Source organism: Moschus berezovskii, chromosome 16 (assembly GCF_049115385.1).
Source record: "Moschus berezovskii isolate FMDL1 chromosome 16, NW_MosBer_1.0, whole genome shotgun sequence".
Taxonomy (NCBI): Eukaryota; Metazoa; Chordata; class Mammalia; order Artiodactyla; family Moschidae; genus Moschus; species Moschus berezovskii.
Genome location: NC_142475.1, coordinates 76,919,271 through 76,943,365, shown reverse-complemented (window position 1 = coordinate 76,943,365; position 24,095 = coordinate 76,919,271). Strand labels below are relative to the sequence as shown.

General features: G+C 38.6%; 1 protein-coding gene across 4 annotated transcripts in view; it reads right to left on the bottom strand.

Annotated features, from left to right (window-relative positions):
• Positions 1 to 580: 580 nt before the first annotated feature.
• Positions 581 to 24,095, bottom strand: part of TMEM68 (transmembrane protein 68) — a 37,230-nt gene continuing 13,715 nt past the window's right edge. For all 4 annotated transcript variants that reach the window (XM_055432359.2, XM_055432358.2, XM_055432357.2 and 1 more), the window contains exons 3-7: positions 17,530 to 17,697; positions 14,376 to 14,569; positions 8,117 to 8,177; positions 6,164 to 6,303; positions 581 to 2,145 (exon numbers count right to left, since the gene is read on the bottom strand). In XM_055432359.2, coding sequence (XP_055288334.2) covers positions 2,029 to 2,145; positions 6,164 to 6,303; positions 8,117 to 8,177; positions 14,376 to 14,569; positions 17,530 to 17,697 — 680 coding nt within the window. In that variant the 3' untranslated portion in view covers positions 581 to 2,028. The remainder of the gene's footprint in view (positions 2,146 to 6,163; positions 6,304 to 8,116; positions 8,178 to 14,375; positions 14,570 to 17,529; positions 17,698 to 24,095) is intronic.

Genomic DNA, 24,095 nt, shown 5'->3' with positions numbered 1-24,095 from the left:
ACTCAGGGATCAGACCTGGGTCTCCTGCATTGCAAGCAGATTCTTTACCACCACAGTAGCCACCAGGGAAGCCCCCTCATTCTTCTAAATGGCATTTAAATTCAAACAGCATAGATAAAGACTTTTTATTAAATGAGACAGGCTTCTTGTTAATACTTCTCTGAGTATCAGAGAAGAAAAAAGTTTTAAGTAAAGCAGTAAAACTTCAATACTGTAAAAAAAAAAATGGCTTTTGCTACATTAGCAATGAATGTTGTTCTTTGTTCAGTTTTTAAGACCCAATAGTTGCCAAAAAACCATTATTCTTATTCATATTATGACCATTTATTCCTTTATTCTGGAAATATTGATGAATTTTTTAAAAAACACTGCTCACTACTCAAGAGGGAAAAAAAGCTGCAAATTAGTTGATACTTTTCACTGAAATTAAAATATATTACATTGAAAAGTCATGTTTATTCATTATGGCTGAGATTGATGAATACGACTATAGGTGAGAAAAGCATAAATAGTAAAACAACAAATCAGTTTAAATTTTAAAACTGTAACATATATAATCTTACAAGAACAGGAACTGAAATTCAGCTTTACTTATTTTTATTTTTCTTAATTTTATATACATTACACATATCATACATACATACTTGTTATATAAAAGTTTATACAAAAATCCAAGTAATTTTATATCTTAAAAAGGGAAAGGGACATACTGCATTTGATTCCTGGTAGTATTCTGTTTAAATACTTTTAAATTCAGATTTCAAAGAGACAACAAATCTAAACCCATTAATTTTTCAGAGAGCCCTATGTTCACATAAATTCATCATTCAAGTATATTTTTATTGAAACAATAAACCATCCGTCTGGATGCAGAGTCAAGCTGAATGAGAAAGGATGTTGAGAAAAGCAGAACTTTCTCCCAGGGCTGTCATCAGCCTAGAATCAGCTTCTAAAGTACGAGATGCAGGGCATGACTGTGATTTCTAACCTGATGCTATTAAATGCCATATTACATGGCAGACGACGCAGAGCATACCTTTTATGGTTTGTCTACAGATTCTCATTAAAAATATAATACTAAAAAGAATAATCACAATAATTAGAAATTTTACTTTCCCTAATTTCTGTTTTACTCAATTTGAAAAACAGTACCTTTTTCATTGCTGCTTGGCAACTTGACAACATACCTGAAGGAATAATTTAAACATCCTATGGACAAAATAAATACACAAACTTCTAAAAGATCTTGGTATTATTTACTTTATACAGTCATAATTTCCATTCTATGGGTATCAATCACAGCAAATATAAAGAGTTAAAACAATATTCCTTACTAAAGAATTAACATGTTTTTAAAAAGTGAATTGTTGAGGGACAAAAATATGTGATTTTCCCAAGGTCATGAAAGGAATGAGAGGCAGAGGAAAGAGCTTGTTTTTCTCTAACTTAAGCATCTGTACTAAAACCTTAGGTTATGCCATCTTGCAAAACTAGCTCAGTGTAAGAGATGCAGAAACTAGATGCATTATTTAGGAATGTTCGTTTAACCTCCACTGCTATTATTGATAAACTTAACTTTAAGGATCTATGTGTGGGATACATGATTAGGCAACTCTAAAAAGAACCATGATCATTTTCCAAATTATGAGGCATGGAGTGGGTAGCCATTCCCCTCTCCAAGGGATCTTCCCAACCCAGGGATCAAACCTGGGTCTCCTGCATTACAGGCAGATTCTTACCAGATGAGTTACCAGGGAAGCCCATAGCTTTAAGGATCTATGTTTATGATACATGATTAGGAAATTATAAAAAGAACCATGCTCATTTTCTGAATTATGACACATGTAGTGAGTTATTGTTTAAATTTGACACAATTGATTGCAGAAACAAAATTGACAACATAATTTTAAGCAAACAAGTTCAATGAAAGATGCTTCTTGATGTGATTTTTTTAAAAAAATACTAACTGTAGAACCTACAAAATTCAGAATACAGTCCTATAGATACAAAGAGATTAATATAAATGTATTAAAGAGTCTTCTGGTTGATCTTTTGTTTGTTACGAAAACGTTCTAGCAAAGCACTCATTATGTTTCCGGGTATTCTTTGGTGTTTATCAATCAGAGCTTGCACAGCATCCTTCGTCTATCAAGAAAGCAAAAGAAAAGCCGTTATTCTTTCAGTTCTCAATGTAGATATTTAGTTTGTAAGGATATATACTACTACTTTAATGATGCTGATTGCAGCCGTGAAATTAAAAGACGCTTGCTCCTTGGAAGGAAAGTTATGACCAACCTTGATAGTATATTAAAAAGCAGAGACATTACTTTGCCAACCAAGGTCCGTCTAGTCAAGGCTATGGTTTTTCCCGTGGTCATGTATGGATGTGAGAGTTGGACTGTGAAGAAAGCTGATCGCCGAAGAATCGGTGCTTTTGAACTGTGGTGTTGGAGAAGACTCTTGAGAGTCCCTTGTACCGCAAGGAGATCCAACCAGTCCATTCTAAGGGAGATCGATCCTGGGTGTTCATTGGAGGGACTGATGCTGAAGCTGAAACTGCAATACTTTGGCCACCTCATGCGACGAGTTGACTCAGTGGAAAAGACTCTGATGCTGGGAAAGGTTGGGGGCGGGAGGAGAAGGGGACGACCGAGAATGAGATGGCTGGATGGCATCACCGACTCTGTGGACATGAGTTTGAGTGTACTCCGGGAGTTGGTGATGGACAGGGAGGCCTGGCGTGCTGTGATTCATGGGGTCGCGGAGAGTCGGACACGACCGAGCGACTGAACTGAACTGAACTATAATATTTTATTTTATTTATTTATTATTAGTTAACAATAAAGTATTATTTATTATTACTTAATAATAAAGTATTGTATATTATTATTTCAGTTCCCGGAGTACACTCAAACTCATGTCCACAGAGTCGGTGATGCCATCCAGCCATCTCATTCTCGGTCGTCCCCTTCTCCTCCCGCCCCCAACCTTTCCCAGCATCAGAGTCTTTTCCACTGAGTCAACTCGTCGCATGAGGTGGCCAAAGTATTGCAGTTTCAGCTTCAGCATCAGTCCCTCCAATGAACACCCAGGATCGATCTCCCTTAGAATGGACTGGTTGGATCTCCTTGCGGTACAAGGGACTCTCAAGAGTCTTCTCCAACACCACAGTTCAAAAGCACCGATTCTTCGGCGATCAGCTTTCTTCACAGTCCAACTCTCACATCCATACATGACCACGGGAAAAACCATAGCCTTGACTAGACGGACCTTGGTTGGCAAAGTAATGTCTCTGCTTTTTAATATACTATCAAGGTTGGTCATAACTTTCCTTCCAAGGAGCAAGCGTCTTTTAATTTCATGGCTGCAATCAGCATCTGCAGTGATTTTGGAGCCCAAAAAAACAAAGTCTGACACTGTTTCCACTGTTTTTCCATCTATTTCCCATGAAGTGATGGGACCAGATGCCATGATCTTTGTTTTCTGAATGTTGAGCTTCAAGCCAACCTTTTCACTCTCCTCTTTCACTTTCATGAAGAGGCTTTTGAGTTCCTCTTCACTTTCTGCCATAAGGGTAGTGTCATCTGCATATCTGAGGTTATTGATATTTCTCCCAGCAATCTTGATTCCAGCTTGTGCTTCTTCCAGCCCAGCGTTCCTCATGATGTACTCTGCATATAAGTTAAATAAGCAAGGTGACAATATACAACCTTGACGTACACCTTTTCCTATTTGGAACCAGTCTGTTGTTCCATGTCCAGTTCTAACAGTTGCTTCCTGACCTGCATACAGGTTTCTCAAGAGGCAGGTCAGGTGGTCTGGGATTCCCATCTCTTTCACAATGTTCCACAGTTTATTGTGATCGACACAGTCAAAGGCTTTGGCATAGTCAATGAAGCAGAAATAGATGTTTTTCTGAAACTCTCTTGCTTTCTCCATGATCCAGCGGATGTTGGCAATTTGATCTCTGGTGCCTCTGCCTTTTCTAAAACCTGCTTGTACATCTGGGAGTTCACGGTTTACGTAAGTATTATTATTATTTAATAATAAATAAATTATTATTTACTTATTTTATTTATACTTTAATACTTTTTTAAAATATACAAAAGACTCTGATGCGGGGAGGGATTGGGGGCGGGAGGAAAAGGGGACAACAGAGAATGAGATGGCTGGATGGCATCAGCGACTCGATGGACATGAGTTTGAGTGAACTCCGGGAGTCGGTGATGGACAGGGAGGGCTGATATGCTGTGATTCATGGGGTTGCAAAGAGTCGGACATGACTGAGCGACTGAACTGAACTGAACTGGCGACTCACTCCAGTGTTCTTGCCTGGAGAATCCCAGGGACAGTGCATCCTGATGGGCTGCCGTCTATGGGGTCGCACAGAGTCAGACATGACTGATGAGACTTAGCAGCAGCTGCAGCAGCAGTACTTTAAAGAAGTCTTCCCAAACTTAGCATCTATCAGTTCTCAGAATGCATGACTTCTTTCTCAGTTTTGTTTTTTAATGTAATACTGTTAATTTAACTTCAAAAACCTTTCAGCGTTCTAAACATACAAAAAATAACGAAATGTTGCAAACTGTGTTTAGTACAGAAGGTTCTTGAACTTTCATTCATGCAGTGACTCTTCAAGGTGTACAGCATATTTCTTTAATTTTTATTTATTTATTTTAGAGTATTATTGCTTTACAATGCTGTGTTAGTTTCTGGCTATATAACAAAGTGAATTACCTATACGTATACATATATCCCCTCCCTCTTGAGCCTCTTTCCGAACCCCTCCCCATGTGACCCAGCAATCCTACTACTGGGCATATACCCTGAGACAACCATAAGTCGAAAGGACACATGTACCCCAGTGTTCATTGCAGCACCGTTTTTCACAGCCAGGACATGTGAATAACCTAAATGTCAAACAACAGATGAACGGATAAAGAAGCTGCACTACACATATATAATGGAATATTACTCAGCCATATTTCCTACATCCACTTCATTACAGCTGAATTACAGACACTGTCTGCATGGCAACTTTCTATACCTTAAGATAGACCTTAGCATTTTTCTAGCATTGTGCACAGCAATGCCCTACACACAGTAAACACTAAAAAGAACTGAAGGGGGGGGTGGAAATCAGAAGGAAAAAAGTAGTAAGAAGTTTTCTGGCAGGCTCATGGAAGTTTCACCCCTTTCCAGCTGCCCGCAACAAAAAGTAGGCGGTGCTCAGGTTGAGAAATCAAGCCACAAGCACAGCATTGTGCTAACATGCTCACATGCACGCTCAGTTGCTCAGTCGCGTCCAACTCTTTGTGACCCCATGGCCTATGGCCCACCAGGCTCCTCTCTCATGGGATTTCCCAGGCAAGAATACTGGAGAGGGTTGCCATTTCCTTCTCCAGGGGATCTTTCCAACCCTGGGACTAAACTCACGTCTCTTGCGTTGACAGGTGTATTCCTTTACCATTGAACCACCGAGGAAGCCCCCGTGTGCTAACACATCACCTTAAAAACATCAATTTAGTTTTTGACCTTCTACAGAGGGCTGTATGTTCCTTGGATAACAACAGTAGCCAGCATCCACGGAGCACTTACTGGATGGCAAACAGTTTTCATCAGTGAACATGAACAGTTGCCTGTGACCCTCCAGGTACATGTGAGTGGGTTCCGCTTCTCTCCCCTAGACTAGAGGAGGGTGGTGAGCAAACAAACAGCACTGGAACAACCTGACTCCAGCACTCACAAACAAGATTCCATTTTCCTCCCAAGGTACTTCTACCACACAAAGGCAATTTCTTTCTTTTCATGGAGGTCAAAGCTTTCTTCTTCTAAACATCACTTACAAAACTTTTTAATCATCAGAGCCAAGAACTTCAACCTCAACAGTACTGACATTTTAGAAAGAACAGCTCTTCACTGTGGGGGCTGCCCTGCCCACCACAGAATATCTACCAGCATCCTTGACCTCTACCCACAGGACACCAAGGGTGCCACCACCTCCCGAGTTCTGTCCACTGTGACAATAAAAATGTCCCCAGACACAGGCAGATGTCCCTGGGGGAAAAGTCACCGCTGATCCAGAACACATTTGTGGAAATTAATGAGTTCATTTTCAGTAAAAGTAAAAATATGTCCTAAAACTAAAGAAAGAATAATTTACCTTTTCGGCTAGTTCTTCTGCTGTGATCTTTGGGTCGTATGGAATGGGGTCACCTAAGTAGGTGCGCAACTTCACAGGAAAACCTCCATACATGGGAGCAAATGGATAGCGGAACTTTTCATAAAGCCACCTAAACAGCCCTGTTTTAAAGGAAATGAAAAAAAAAAAAATAAAGGAAATGAAATCATTTTAATTGTTACATATTCTGAGCATATAATTGTAATCTTTCAAATGAATTATGTAACACTTCAAGGAAGGTGGCAACCAGTATCATCTCCTGGCAATTAATACAATAATTTTTTAAAGGGGAGCTTTTCACTGATGGTAACAAATGTACCACACTAACGCAAGATGCCAGTAACAGAAGAAACCAGGCAGTGGTGAGTGTGTGGGTCCCCCCTGTGTCTTCTGCTCTATTTTTCTGTCAACCTAAAAATGCTCAGTAAATAAGGTCTATTAATGGGGGGTAGGGGTGGAGATGAGCTTTCAAAAAGTAAGAATTTTAAAAGACAAACTAATTATTATTATTGCAAAACAGGATAAAGACTGCAACAAAAAGTTAGAGGCTAAACAGTCTAGAGGCTCATAAATATGTGACTTACATGAATAAAAGAAAAAATGGAGCCATAAAATAAATTCAAATAAACATGAGACCAAAACACACTGAAAAACTAAGACTAAAAATACTATAAATTAAGGGAAAAAATTATTAGTGCTAAGGACCAAGTGTGAAATTTAGCAAGATTAAAAGTGGTAGTAATATAAAATAAACTGATGGGCTAAGACTGTGTAAGTTTACAAAACCATCCATAAAAGGCAAGGAACATGGAATATACAATTAGGAATTGTACTGAAAGTTTAAAACACTGTTTATATGTGAAAACACAGAATACACCATAAGACCCAGAATAGTACTCAAAACAATATATTACTACACATCAATTTTTGAGATATTCAACTTTTAAAGTAAAAAAGGCAGTCAAAAAATTTTAAAACCATTTTACAGTTAAAGGAACAAAATTAGGAATGATTTCTGGTATGCAAAATTAGGAATGATTTCAGGTATGCAACTTAAATTCTAAAGAAATGATCTGAAAGAAAATTAGAAGGAATAATTATACAACAAAAGTTAAACATCACATCAACCTGCCTTTCTATTTCACATTTGAAAAAAAAAAGACCTAAGAAAACAAAATATAATATCAACTATACACCAACTTTAGACATAAAAGGAACAATAGAAGTTTAGGGTTTTCAGGATGGGATTTATATATGGATAGGAACACTAACAATATAGTGCTAAGGATACAAAATATAATCAAATACAGAAACCACAGGGTACAAAACAATCCATAAAAATTTCATAAAAACAAATAAGCCAAAGACAAACTCCAAAGAGAAAGCACATCTAATTGCTATCCTTCCTATAGCTAGGTTCAAAGCTATTTTTATCAAAAATTAAAGGTAGGCAAAAAGAACTCTTTGAGGTAAGTTTATCATGGTTCAAAAAAATAAAAAGAACAAGAAGTAACAGCAATAAATGAAAGCAAATGGTATCTCCTTAGGTTGCTAATCTTAATTCAGTATTTTGCTGTCATCCATTTTTAAAGCTGTAACTTCTTCAGGAATGAGTTAGGAAGGTAGTCTGGGTAATACGTAAGTCTGTTCTAAACCTCAACAATATGGTTTAACACAGAATTAGAAAATTCACCGTGCAGGTTTTAAAAGCCCATGGCAAAGAATCTTCAGTATATATGAGACTCAACAAAAACTTAACACCTGGAACTGCCATCACTTAGAACCAGTTATCACTTAGATTTAAAAAAGAAAAACACCTAAATAGTATATGCATTTTCTAAAATAAATTCAAAAGGTTTCTGCATATTATTTAAAAGTTCAAATATTTAAAATATTACAGTTACACTTAGAAAAACCATATGAATCAGAACTTACTTGTTCCTCCAAGTGATCTAAATCCTTCTCGAATATTTTGTGTGAACATAGGAATAATGGGCTAAAGAGAGAATTTGAATTAAAAAGTAAACACATTAATGCATTTCATGTCTCCATTAAGTCACTACTGCGCAATTTTAAGGGCCTGCTTACGTCACAAAACTACGGTCTTTTAAAAAATAAAAACATACTGTTATCACTAGTGTGATTTATTGACTAAAATTAACGTGGTATTTATAAATATATAAATTGGAAACACTACCCTCTAGTGGTAATATGCAATATTTCATTTGCCAACTTTGCTATCATTAAACTCAAGGATTAAAGTAGTCATCAATGTCATTGAGTAAAATGAACAAGATAATTAAATTGGTTTTAGTGGGGTACTGAATAGTATGCTCACCGAAGAAAAAGTTACAAGACAGAAATTCTCTCTATGGGGAAATTTATATAATTTTAAATAACAAGTTTTGGCAAGATGCTGTCCTGAAATTAGTGAAACACCGTTTTTTTGTGTGTGAGCTTATTAAGTCTGAAAATATTCAATATCAATGAAAACTGTATAAATTGTTGCTAAGTCGCTAAGCTGTGTCTGACTCTTTTTGTGACCCCATAGACTGTAGCCCATCAGGCTCCTCTGTCCATGGGTTTCTCCAGGCAAGAATACTGGAGTGGGTTGCCATTTCCTTCTCCAGGTGATCTTTCAGACCAGGGATCGAACCCCCGTCTCCTGCACTGGAAGGCATATTCTATACTGCTGAGCCACTAGGGAAACCCATGTATTAAGACTCAACACCAAAAAAGTAGGAAAAGCATATGTGTGTGTGTGTGTGTGTGTGTATAAACTCTTCATATCATTAATTTTGGAGGATATCTGTTCACAAGTTCATGGTTTTTATTTTTCCATGAATATCAATGATTAAATATGATTCCCTGGTGGTTCAGATGATAAACAGTCTGCCTGCAATGTGGGAGACCCAGGTTCGATCCCTGGGTCAGGAAGATCCCCTGGAAAAGGAAATGGCAACCCACTCCAGTATTCTTGCCTGGAAAATCCCATGGATGGAGGAGCCTGGCAGGCTACACTCCACAGGGTTGCAAAGAGCCAGACGTGACTGAACGACTTCACTCACTTAAAATGGAGGCCTTATCTAATCATAAAATAATGGATTATAGCAAAGGACCATGTAAGGAGATTATGCCATGGTGAAACTGAAATAGATAAAAAATTGAATAAAATACTTTAAAGTGTACACAAAACAAACTGAATTAAATGATGTTTAGAATAGATAAAATTGGTGGGGAAGGGCGAGTGTCACTTCACTTACAGTCTACCATCAGCATTTGCTAAATCAGAGTGACCTGCCTTAGTGAGCAGGGCTTGAAACATTTACATAAGCTGACATTTAAAAAGCTGTTCCTTTTCAGCTTTGGAAAGCAGTAAAATGTGGTGGGCTGAAGGAAAGAGACTGCAGGCACAGTTTTCTTCATAAAACTTACTCCCTCACATATACCTAACTGATCACTTATTTATTATCTCTGTAACCAACAGCAGAGACTTTGTTTCGTTCACAGTTGGATCCCCAGCACCTGGAACACTGCCCAGAAAAAGTAGGTGCTAACAGATAGTGTAATGGACAAACCACAGAAGGAATGAATTGACAGAACAGAAAGAAAATTCTGAGGAATTCACTTGTGTTCTCTGAAAACAAAGGGTAGGAAACAGACAGCAGGCATTTTAAAAACCAGTTAGGATAGAGAGAAGTCGTGTAAATAAAAGCAGTCAGAGGAAGAATTTAAAATCTGATGGAGTTCATTCACAAAGCTAACACCTAAGACAAAGCAGACTAACTCTTCTGTAAAAAAATTCAGATTATGATTTTTCTAAAACCACCACGAGTTTTGTAGAATAAAGTGATGGCTGGAATCCTAATGTTTTAAATAGTTGTACAATGTCTTCATAGTTGAGAAGATAAGATGCCCAAGAAGGAACAGAAAACTTCCAGTTCATATGTATACCACTTTGCCTTCTCCAACCAGTTCTGCCAGATTTACATCTACTGACTGGCATTAACCCCAAAGTTTGTATTGAAGGGTGTACTTTACAAAGATTCTTCACGATGCATTTGCAATTGTTGTTAGTCATTAAGTCATGCCTGACTCTTTGTGACCTCATAGACTACAGCGCACCAGACTCCTCTGTCCTCCACTATCTCCTGGAGTTCGCGCAAATTCTTATCCATTGAGTTGGTGAAGCTAATCCAACCATCTCATCCTCTGTCGCCCCCTTCTCCTCCTACCCTCAATCTTTCCCAGCATCAGGGTCTTCTCCAATGAGTGGGCTTTTCGCATCAGGTGGCCAAAGTATTGGAGCTTCAGCATCAGTCCTTCCAATGAATATTCAGGGTTAATTTCCTTTAGGATTGACTGGTTTGATCTCCTTGCAGTCCAAGGGACTCTCAAGAGTCTTCTCCAGCACCACAATTCAAAATCATCAATTCTTCAGTGTTCACCCTTCTTTATGGTCCAAGTCTCACATTGTACTTGACTACTAGAAAAACCACAGCTTTGACTATACAGCCCCTTGTCAGCAAAATGATGTCTCTGCTTCTTAGTATACTGTCTATGCTTGTCATGCAGCTTCCCAAGTGGTGCTAGGGGTAAAGAACCCACCTGCCAATGCAGGAGACATAAGAGACGTGGATGCAACCCATGTGTCAGGAAGATCCTCTAGAGAAGGGAATGTCAACCCACTCCAGTATTCTTCCCTGGAGAATCCCACGGACAGAGGAGCCTTATGACGTACAGTCCATAGGGTCACAAAGAGTCAGACACTACTGAGGCAATGTAGAAGACATGCACTCGGTTTGTCATAGCTTTCCTTTCAAGGAACAAGCATCCTTTAATTTCATAGCTGCAGTCACCGCCCATAATGATTTCAGAGCCAAGAAAATAAAATCTGTCACTGCTTCCACTTTTTTCCCTTCTACGAAGTTATGGGACCAGATGCTATGATCTTTGTTTTTTTCACATTGAGTTTCAAGCCAGCGTTTTCACTTTCCTCCTTCACCCTCATCAAAAGGCTCTTTAAGTTGCATTATCATCCTTTAATGGGTAACTCTCCAGAGGCTGGGTATTTCTGCTGCTGCTGCTGCTAAGTCACTTCAGTCGTGTCCGACTCTGTGTGACCCCATAGACGGAAGCCCACCAGGCTCCCCCATCCCTGGGATTCTCCAGGCAAGAACACTGGAGGGCATTTCTAGAAGACACTAAACAGGAGGAAGCTTACCCTACAAACTTAGTACTCCAGGCTGTGCCCTGGGTCTGTGGTTTCTAAATTCATGTTCAAGCTCACTGCCTTACAGCTACAAGCATTACCATTATTGACAACTATGTACTGTAGTTCATTCCTTTCTTGTGCACGCTTTGATTAACAAAGTAGTTGCATCAGTAACTTAGAATCAAATTGTTAACGTGTGCATGTACGTGAGAGGGAGGGACTGTGTATTTTGTTAAAACTCCTCTTAGGGAATACAGTGATCTTGGAGTCTTTGCCACAAAAACATAAGTGGGAACCACTGGACAAGTCACTCACTACACCTCAGTTTATTCATGTATGAAACAGGGACAATAATAATAATTATCCCATCTCAAGGTTTTTTATAGATTAAGATAATACACACAGACAATATTACTGAAACAAATGTTATCTTCTTTCACATCTGTTACCTGTTTTCCAATTAGAGTACACAGGCTCATTTTTATTATTTAGGTATAATGCTACCTAAAAATTCTCAACAAAGTCGGAATTCTCAGGAATTCACAAAATAAAGCGTGATTTAGATTATACCAAAAAGCCTATAATTTTCACATGAACCTTAAATATTTGCTATCAATATTCTGTGAACCTCCATTGACAATCTGGATTTTTTTCATTTGAATTTCCATTACTTTGTTATTATACAATTTAAATGCAGCTAACCGTGCAACAACTGTCTTAAATTCTGACTCTAAGTTTATGGTAATTCTGTGAGGCCGAGCAAAGGCTTTTCTAAATAAGTTACTGATGCCATTTACAGCTATGTCCACATGCGACTGAAAGGCTTCCCTCGTGGACCTGGAAGGACCTCTACGCTCAGGGTGGGCGGACTCACTGTGACGTGCACTGGCTGCCTGCCGTCCTGAACTGCAAGCTCTGCTTCGGTCCCTCCATCTCTCTGTGCCTGAGTTTCCTCATCTGCAACATTGGAATAACCACATACGTCACCTACTCACTGTGCAGGGCACCAGTGCAAAGCCTTTAAAAGCGCTAGGAAAGGTTGGGGGTGATGCAAAACTTATCAACAATACAGTGCTATGATGGAAGCCAGCAACGTTAAAGATTTTTGTTGATTAACTTGTAAAGGACTATTCATTAAATTTTCTCAAGTTTTGTACCAAAACCTTAAATGACCTAGGTTATCTTATTTATCTAGAAATTCAAGGACTGATGAAAGGGTTTCTTTCTCTATGTCATTTCTTTCTATCAAGTCCTTCTTCCAGGCAAAGGTCCTTAAAACTGTTACTTAAGGATGAGGAATTAGAGTCCCATGATCAATGTGGGTGATTCCAAATCCATTTTCGTCAATAGATTTGAAGCTGGATTTTGAAGTGTAAAATAAAGCTTTTCTAGCTTTTATCTTACACCTTGGAAGAAATAATTCTCTCAAAATATAAATCTGAAACCTGAACTAGGTTTTCAGCTTTTATCATTGATTCAATGTACATTTATACTGATTAGCCTTAATTTCTGAACAACTGTGCATATATCATCTTGTATCCACAGTATTCATAAAGTCTAAAGTTTTGTTTTCTATCTTAATACATAAGATTTTTTGGAAAATAAGCTAAAAATTAATTTTCTGTATCAGTAATACTATTAATCTAGACTTAAATTCAAAAGGCTCCTTTCTTATAGTGTTTAATATTGTGTTTACAAAATCAATTCAACAAATACACAGAGCCTACATGCTAATCATTGTACTCAGAACTCAGACTATAAAAAGATGGCTTTGTCCTAAGGAAGTATATAACATACGGTAGGACAATAGTGTTTACATTTTTATGTTGTCCATTATAGAACACTTGGCCAAGTATGTTAACTTACACCAAGACCACACTGATAAAGCACTATCTTCTAGGAATTACATATATAACTATGTACAGTAGAGAATACAGCGCAATGCATTATATTTTATTGTAACTCTGCAATTTAAAAAATAAAGGAAAAATGTCCATTCTTCCTTAAATGTTGCTTTGGGGTTAGAAAGAGACATCCATAATCCTTTCTTTTTTAATCAAAGGTCTGTATTTGCAAGATAAACAGTCAAGTTAAGGGTCTAAACTGGTGTCTACATGACAACAATGGAAACACACACACACAAAAAAACAAAACAAAAATGTGGAAGTATGGGCAGCAGTCTCTAACTAACTGGCCTGGAAAAAGAAAACCACCTTGGCAAGTGCCACGATTTCTTTTTCTGATAGACAATCTAAAATGAAAATAAAGAGAAAACAAAGAAGAAACATCCCATAAGTAGTAAGTGTTTCATAGGACAAAGTACAATACGGAGACCAAAAAGCTGAGAAATACTTTCCAAAGCAAAAGAAAAGGATAAGATGACATTCAGATTCTCCAGTTTACTAAGAATAATTACAGTGACTCCCAGAGGAACTGTCACTTTATTGACAAATTCATTTTTTTAAAAGCTCTAAATTACATCAATATCTATTTCTCATCTTTATTCAGACTATTAGATAGCTGATCACATTTGCTGATGAAAAATGGTAGGAGTCATATATTATTTGAGTTCTGTTGCTATAAACTGGTCACAGACACAAGGATTACAGCGAAATCAACTAATAGCCATCACTGAAATATGTCAACTCAGAGGATTAAACTACACAGAATTGGACTGATTATACTCATGAAAAAGAGTATAACTAAAGGAATACAAAAATGTCATAAATCTGAATATAAGAAGCTGGATTTTGAAGTGAACAATAAAGCTTTTCCAGGTATTCGCAAATTTCCAGACTGGATTTTTGTAAAGATGGCTTCCCAGGCGCAAGGACAATGTCTCTATTGTTATGAGTCGCAGACACTACTTTTTAAAGCAGTGCAAAGACAGGATCTAAATTCTGATATACTTTGGCTACTTAAGCATTTATTTTAAAGTTGACCTAGCTTTCCTTTAACAATCAGTTTTATACAACTCACCACTTTTGCATCGATTGCAACCTGAGCGAAGCCTTTCCGATTACCCCATACAAGGTTGTAGGTCTCGTCACTCATCAGCGCTTCCCGAACGCCACCTGGCGAGATAGCTAGCAAGTGACCACTCTGCAGGATTTCAACACATTTTTCTCTTGGTCCATGAATAGCACAAAATACATCAAGTAATAAGCTAAACCCTGTAAGATATATTAGCATGAAGATACATCTTAAGTACTTCTTGTCCAGTTTTTTGAGAACAAAAGTTTTCACAACCTACATAATGTAGTCTCTATACTTAAATCAATAAGTTCTTTTTTCACTTTTTTTAAACCAACAGGAACTCTCAAGGGTAACCTAAGATCAATATTGCTGGTAAATTAATAGCAATGTCTTATTGATCACCTCCTTCATGATCACCTACGATTCTGGCTGAATATTCAAATTCTCAATTAAAACCCCCAAGAACCTAGCAAAGTAGGGATTTTTATCCCCATTTTGCGAGGAGGAAAGTTGGCTCAGAGGATTGAGAGGCTTGCTCAAAGGCACACATCCGGCAAAGGGCAGGGCAGAGATTCCGGCCCAGGTGTGTCTAGTCTAAAGCTCTTCCAGTGCGTGTCATAGGCAAACACTGTCCACAGTATTTATGAGAGGGGTCAGAAACCACCCATCTAACCTTCCATTTACCCCATGAGAGAGTCACTGAGGAGAACATGAATCTAACTGACCTGGACCTACCCAAACTGGCAGGCCACAGTTAAATCCATCCAAATTAAAAGCAACCCCATGGACTGTAGCCTGCCAGGCGCCTCCGTCCATGGAATTTTCCAGGCAAGAGTACTGGAATGGGTTGCCATTTCCTTCTCCAGGGGATCTTCCTAACCTGGGGATCGAAGCTGTGTCTCCTGCGTTGCAGGCAGACACTTTACCATCTGAGCCACCATGAAAGCCCCCAAAATTAAAAGTTACATACAGCTAATTTCACAATTAGATTTTTTAAATCAACAATAATAGCAATATCACTAAGAGCTTTTAATAATGTTAGTGTTTGGCTTGGGAACAATTCATTCCAGTCTTAATATGATACAGTTTTTCAAATTACAACTACTTATGGATGAAAGAAACAATCTAATCAGTAATTAAATATTTTAACCAAACTCTAAACTGAAAGTTTAGAGGACTGATGTTCATAACATAGTTCCATGAGACTGGAAAATGTGTGGATGGAGAGTGAAAACTGTGCAGAATAGCCAAACTGCTAATAGGTTTAAGGGTCTGAGGCAAGATTATCAATATTATTGAGAAGAAATAATTTTTATCCTCTATTAAAAGCTCACTGATTTCACTCGATGCACTCTCAAGGTAAATGAATAAATAGGGAAGGTTTAATAAAATATTATAAGATCATAAAGATTATAAAGGAGGAAAACTTCAGAGTCAAATGCTAAATAAAAATATTCACATTCTACTGCATGCGTGCTAAGTTGCTTCAGTCGTGTCTGACTCTTTGCAGCCCTATGGACTGCAAAGAATACTGGAGTGGGTTGCCGTTTCTGCCTCCAGAGGCTCTTCCTGACCCAGGGACCGAACCCACATCTTCTGCAGCTCCTGTATTGCAGGCGGATTCTTTACCGCTGAGCCACCAGGGAAGCCCCTCACATTCTATTGTGTATATTTAAAAAATGGAAGCAACCTAATGTTTCATAAGAGAAAACAAGTAAATATTTTAGTCATATATTAAAAATGTTCTTTATAAAACATGGAAAAATGTTCATGTTGCATTAATTTTTTTAAAAGAACACAAAATAGTTTACATAAGATGAAAATGTACAAATTAAAAATGAAGCAAAATACATCAAAATGGTAACTGGGTACATGTTAGTGTGATAAGACCATGTAATGATGTTATTTCCTCTGGTTTCCAAGTTTATTATAAAGTGATCACGTTACTTTCTAAAGAAATACCTTTTATAGCCAATTTACTTTATACACAAAGTACTTTGTGTATAAAAAACGATGGCTTTTTTAGCGACACAGGGATACTGGAAGCATTAACCATGTCTGTGAAAGGCACTAAGTGTACTGTTATTTCAAGCACTGTCTGGGGCTTAGCTGGCTGAGGGTTGGCTTTTGCTTTTATTAATCCAGAAAACATGCTATAAATTTTCTTGGCTTGTTCCCAGTAATTTAGTGTCAGTGAGTTTACTTTAGAATGATTCTTTTAAAATTCTTATCATGTTTGAAACCATTCAGTTTATTAATTTTTTTTTCTTTTTTGGCTGTACCATATGGCCTGTGGGATCTTATTTCCCCAACCAGGATTGAACCTGTGCCCTCAGCAGCGAAAGCACAAAGTCCTAACTGCTGGACTGCCAGGGAATTTCCTATTAATCTTTTTATTCTTATTTTATTGTGTTTTGGGGGGCCACACTGCACAGCATGCAGGGTCTTAGTGTCCTGACCAGGGATCAAACCTGTTCCCCCTGCAGTGGAAGCATGGCGTCTTAACCACTGGACCACTAGAGAAGTCCACCTAATAATCTTTTTTAAAAGGCACAAAGACTTTAGGAACATGAATATTAAAAAGAATGTAGTCCTCAATCTCAAGAGTTTTAATTCTACCACGCAAGTCAAATATGATAAGAGACATAATAGGCTATATAGCTTAGCATTTTTGAGGCAATATTATGTTACTATGTAAAGACAAAATATATCCTGGCTAGCTTATTTCACTAATTTTCATTTGCTATCCAACTAACAGTAATCAAACCCTGATTACTGTAGAAGTAAACTCTCAAATCAATACCTCACAGAAAAATTCACCATATGAAAAGTTAACTACCTTCTATACCAAAATATATATTAATTGTTTGGCAAAAGTTACAATTTATTTTAGGATTTAACTTTGAAAAATAATGACTAAATACTTATTAGTAAAGAAAGAAATCAGATAACATTTTTGGCCATAATGTTTTTATATTTAGATATATTACCTAAAACAGATACTCCCAAATTGGAGTTCCAAATGTGCTACCCCAAAAAGGCAAAAATAATTTCCATGTAATACTATTAATAGAGAACTCAAAGATACACAGACTGTCACATAATTTGGTTGTGTTCGTTAAATATTCTTCCATCACCAGCTACAGTGAAAGTTTACCTGGAATTTTAAAGACAAAGTGATCCGCTACTACTCGGCAAGTTCTGCCTTTTTGGATAAAAATTTTAGCCATGAAGTAGTAAAAGTCTATGGGAATAGCTCCGTGATAAAAAATGATCAGTGCTGGTCCTTCTTCTGGTATTTTTTCCATCCCATGAACTTCATAACCTGTTAGAAAAACAAAGCACAGACACTTAAAATGTATTTAATATTAGTCTATTCATACTAAGTCTTCCCTGGTGGCTCAGACGGTAAAGAATCTGCTTGCAACGCAGGAGACCAGGTTTGATCCATGAGTCAGGAAGATCCCCCGGAAGAGGACATGGCAACCCACTCCAGTATTCTTGCCTAGAGAATCTCATGGACAGAGAAGACTGGCTTGCTATAGTCTATGGGGTTGCAAAGTCAGACACAGCTTAGCGACTGAACAAATATATAAATATATATCATTCTTCACAAATTCTTCCCATCCTATTCATTCAAAACAAAGATGACTCTATAGGATCTATCATACTACATATGGAGAAAAAAAATGTGATGCTAGAGATTTAAACTGAATGTCAAGAAAATCTCTCCCATAGTATGAATGGGACTAAAGACACACCAGTCCTCACCTCTCCTCCCACCATTCTGTGCTGTGGGTGGACTGTGGAAAACACATATAAAAGGTTGAGGTAAGCTCCACACATGTGTCAGTAAAAACTACCTTGAGTGTTTCATCCCAGGAGGTGGGAAATGGCACTGTGCAGGAGAAGGCATGTGATCCTGGCCCTGGTCTAAGACCTGCTTTTGCCTCCCTTCTCCCCATCAGGGGGGTTGTTATAGATCAGAGTCTCAGCTGGACCTGGCAAAGAGAAAACAGGAGCATCCAGAGGCCACAGCCAAGGGCAATGAGGCCCAAAGAAAAAAGAAGGAAGTCTTCAGTGACTAAAGGGGAGAAGGAAAAGCAAGTTCCTGTGGCCAGACTCTCCCACACAGAACTGCTGACCAAGTCTGCAACTCACACAGGAAAGACACGACGCCCAGAATACAGAAATCTGAAACTGCCAGTGTGCTTCTTTCCTTCAGTTCATCCCTTGTTAGATTTGCTAAGAAACAAACATTTAAATTATAAAGATTTAGGTGTAAATTTTAAGAGATTCAGTTTTAAAGTAGTTTACAATGTCTTTGGGCTTTCCAAGTAACTCAGTGGTAAAAAATCTGCCTGCCAATGCAGGAGACTCGGGTTTGATCCTTGGGTCAGGAAGATCCCTGGAGAAGGGAATGGCAACCCACTCCAGTATTCTTGCCTGGGAAATCCCATGGACAGAGGAGCCTGGCAAGTTACAGTCCATGGGATCGCAAAAGAGTCGCACATGACTTAGTGACTAAACAACAACATAATATCTTCACCGAACAGATTAAGTGTGGTAACTGATTCTAGTATTGAAGAAATAAATTATTTGGTAATATTGCAAACAGACTCAACAGAACGGTTTTAAAAATTAAATGGTATTTCAAAATTGTGTTTCTGTACTTTTAACATTTCTTCCCAATTACTTAATTTTAGTTCAAATAATTCAATTTACTTAGACTCAGTCACTGAAGTTGCCTTAAGTTATCAAAAGGATAGATCCTTCTAGCAGACATTCTAAGAAAGAAAGAATACTTCTTTAAGGGATTCTATACAGACTATTCCTTAGCTTCCCTTTTGTTTTCCAGAATAATTTTCTTTTAAAAGAACTGACAATTAATTGAGCTGCTTCCATATTACCAAATCACCGGGTTGAAAGAAAAATTCATCAGTTCACTATCGACTAGAGTTTACCATCTTTCCACTAAACCTTAAGCCCCAATATTCAACAGCATTGATCGTGAAGCACGGATGTGGTCATACCGCCCCTGCCTCAGAAAGCACCAGCGGATGGTCACACTGGTCAAACACTGTCAAGGCCTTTCAGACCCCAAAAAGGCCCATCAAGTGATGTCACATTCTTTCCTGTGTCACGTGGACCAGGGCGCCTCCCACTCCACGCTGCCCACACGACCGCCTCTAACGGAGCACTTCCGGTCACGCATTCATAGAAATGCTGGGGCGCTTTACCTGCTCCTCCCTCGGACTCTGTTTTCTGGTCACCACGTTCTGTCTGTTTACCTCCACTCTCTTAAGTATATCACTCCCCCTCCCTGACGTGCGTTTTGAAGTGCAACCCCGTCTTCTGCCTTCAGGACCCATCCTGGGGGGTGATGCGTACCTGCGCTCAGAGAAAGACGTCACTCTCCAAGAGGGCTGTTGCCACCGTCCATCCCTCCGCTGTTCAGGGATGGGGCCTGGACATAGGCACGTTTGTGCACATTTCCAGTGGTCTGGGTCCCTTCACCAAGAACAGCCCTGCTCTGTGACGAATGTGGCTCTCGTTTTATGCCGTGAAATGCATACTTATTTACCTCCCCTACTCTGCGCCTTGATCTTAAGAACTTTCTTGATTCTTTGGTTTCCCCCAGAGCTTCACCCGCAGGGATTTACTTATTATGTAATGAATGAGATAACTGCCCACCACCTTGCTTCCCAGGTGGCCTAGTGGTAAAAAATCCCCCTTTCAATGCAAGAGACACAGGTTCAATCCCTGGGTGGGGAAGATCCCCTAGAGAAGGAAATGGTAACCCACACCAATATTCTTGCCTGGAGAATCCCATGGACAGAGGAGCCTGGTGGGCTACTGTCCATGGGTTTGAAACGAGTGGGACAGGACTGAAGCGACTGAGCAGGCAAGCATGCACCATAACTTCAGATAAGGCTAATCTCCTAAGAGATGATCCCTTCTAAATGTGACACCAAAAACCCCTTTTTAAGGCTGGACACCTACACACTATGGTAAAATGACAATACCATCCTTTTGGGTCTTCCTCAGGAAAGCAAATGGACCTAAAAAGTACCTACAAAGTAAAGGCAAACCCCTGGCTGGGCACAGCATTCAATTGCCTCACGACTTAATTTCAGTCTACCTTTCCAGGTTCATCCTTCCACATACTTCTTACCCAAGAACAAGAATGACCCCTCTTTTGGTCCTGAATACACCCTGCGTTTTACTCAGTATGAGGGTGTTTGAACACAGGTGGTTTCCTACTGTGATTATAATAATGAATCTTAGTTTTTTTCGTGCAACAATGTATCTTGGACATCTACCTGATAGACACATGTAATGATTTCTTATTGATGATGTTTTAATGGCTATAAAGTATTCCATAATGAATTCCTATTACAGTTCATTGGGCCATTTCCCTATTTAGGGGCACTGGACCATTTCCAGTTTTTCACAAATATTGCTGCAATGAACATTCATTTATATGCATCCTGTGCACTGTGTGAGTTTACCACTAGACTGCATACTGAGAAAACCAGATAGTAAGGGCAACTGATCATATGATACACCCATTTTAAATTAAAACAAGCTACCAAATGGTCCTCCTGACTGGCTGCACTACAGTACTTTCTTAAAGGCACTGAGAGTCCCTGTCTCCACATTCTCACTCTTTAAAATGTCAACAAACTAATTTTTGCCAATCTTTTGAGTAAAAATGATATCTTAGCATAAGTTTTCGGAGAAGGCAATGGCACCCCACTCCAGTACTCTTGCCTGGAAAATCTCATGGATGGAGGAGCCTGGTAGGCTGTGGTCCATGGGGTCACTAAGAGTCGGACACGACTGAGCGACTTCACTTTCACTTTTCACTTTCATGCATTGGAGAAGGAAATGGCAACCCACTCCAGTGTTCTTGCCTCTAGAATCCCAGGGATGGGGGAGCCTGGTGGGCTGACACCTATGGGGTTGCACAGAGTTGGACACGACTGAAGCAACTTAGCAGCAGCAACAGCAGCAGCAGCATAAGTTTTAATTTGCACTTTCCTAATTACTAGGGGGCTTGTGAATCTATTATAATTGTTGGCATTTATGTTCAGGTCATTTTCAGACCACATGTTTAGACCATTTAAATTGACTATTTTTATGTACTATTTCTAAGTTATGCTGTAAATGGCCTACTCTGACCTGCCCCATCTTTTGACACAACTTTTAGTTATTCTCAATAGCTTTTGTTTTGCATCTTCTTTAAGATCTTCCATACTTGAAGGTCATCAACTATTTTCCTGTCTCTTCTTGCTGACCTCAAACACCACTTTTATCACTTACTACATTCATGCTTCTAACTTTTTAATCTGTCTGATCTACTTGTGATAATCCCTTCCATGTACCAACACTGTAATTTTAATCATGATAAATATTGATGCTTTTGATATGATAGGGGAAAATGCCCTCTTTTAGTTCCAATTTGCCTTGGTTATTCTTCTTCACTTTTCTATATGAATTTTAGAAGTTGACGAAAAATCAGTTATATTGAATTAGTAAATGAACTGGAAGTGTGGGCTGTGGAAGGGACATCTATATTACACTGAGACTTTGTATCCACTTCCAACTTTTTTGGATTCCATCTGTAAAGCATATAGTTTCTCCTTAAAGTTCTTACATGATTTTTGTTAGATTTAGTCTCAAATAGAATGTTTTATTTCCATTTTAAAAATGATTACTGGTAGTATATGATTTTGCGTTTAAGCAAACTTATCAGTACTAGTAAGTGGATTCACTTAGTTCTTTCAGGCCTCTTTTCTCATCACTTTACTTATTTCCAGGAGCTCCCAGAGAATGTTAAATAGTAGAAGTTGAGAGCATCCTTGTCCTATTTCCTACTTATGGGAATTGCTTTCACCACTTCTCTAATGTGGATCATTTTTGTTGAATATTTCTGCAACATTCCCCTTTATTAAAGTAGTACCTTTAGTCTTCACTTATGAAGTTTTTTTTTTATCATAAATACTGAATTTTATAAAACTACTTTGAGACTGACCTACAAATCTCCCTTTTGTGTTCTCCTTAGTTTCGATAGAAAAGTTCTGCTATCCTTGTAAAATAAACTGCTTAACTCCACTTTTTCCTACACTCTCACTTTAAGAGGGGCATTATCTGTTCCTTAAAAGTTTAGTGTAACTTGTGGGCTCTCAGCCCTTTGTGAAGAGAGGAGGGTATAGACTTTGACCACTGTTTCAATATTTATTGTATGATTATTGGTCTGCTCTGTTTCTCTCTCCTTCTTGAACTAATTTTGATCATTTCTCTTTTTCTTCAAAAAAACTATGTATTTAATTTTTAAATATAATGGTGTGAAGTGAAGTGAGGTGAAGTGAAAGTCGCTCAGTCATGTCTGACTCTTTGCAACCTCATGGACGTCTATGGAATTCTCCAGGCCAGAATACTGGAGTGGGTAGCCTTTCCCTTCTTCAGGGGATCTTCCCAACCCAGGAGAAGACCTGGGATCAAACCCAGGTCTCCCGCATTGCAGACGGATTCTTCACCAGCCAAGCCATCAGGGAAGCCCAAGAATACTGGAGTGGGTAGCCTATCCCTTCTCCAGCGGAGCTTCCTGACCCAGCAATTGAAACAAGGTCTCCTCCTGCATTGAAGGTGGATTCTATGAAATGGTTACTCAGTTATTTCCCCACTCATTCTTCAAAACCTTGTTTAAAAACTACTTCCTCCATGACTAGTGCTTTCACTTTTGTCCCACAGAAACAAGAATGGACACTTGTTGAATATTCACCCGCCAGGCACTGTATTGGACCCATAGTAATTATGTCATATGGTTCTCACAGGATTCACTGGTGAGGAAACCCAGGGAAGCAAAACCCACATAACCAACTACTCAAGGTCACACAGTAGCGGGGAGGGGGCGGGGGAGGGCGTCTGTGTCCTTGCCCCTCACACCTCCTAGCAGGTGTGCCCAGGCTAACCTGCACCTGAGACTGTCAAATGCTTGTGGTCATCCACTCACTGAGCTGTGCAATCACTGTAGTGAGTTACTGTCAGCATGTTTCTTTTTAAAGGAGAGAGAGCAGGACAGAAAACAGAGCAGATCACATGAAGACAGTCTCTACACACTTGATGAAGTAGATATACCTGTGTGTATACACTGAATGGCAGAATGCATTTCTTGCTAGCAACAAGAGTCAAAGCCTTGACAGCCTAAAAATGTGCCTTGAAAATACTAGGAATCTTGAACACAGTAGGTGTGCGAAGTTGAACTTAATAATGACCAAGAGGCAAGTGATGCATTTTAGTGCTTTCCAAATTATTGGCGCAAGATGCTCTATAATTATGAGAGCTAACATTTGTTGAATTTTTATTACATAATAGAAATTATTCTAAGTACTTTATATCAAGATCCAATGAATCCTTAAAACGACCCATTTTACAGAAGAGGAAAATGAAGTTCAGAAAAATTTAGTATCTTGTTTGAAGAGAAAGGTTATTTACATAGCTTTAAAGGAGCTCTTCTAAGACATTTATCAATTAAAAATTAAAAACTAGCAACTTTGTGGTAGAGAAACCTAGCAGACACCTCCTCAACCAAGTGATCAAAGTCACCATCACCAGTAATAACACGTTAGCATCAGGCACCTCGGAAACAATGTAGTAAGAATGCACCATCAGTGAGATTCTGGTCAAAAATGCACAACTTCAAATTAATTACAGAAA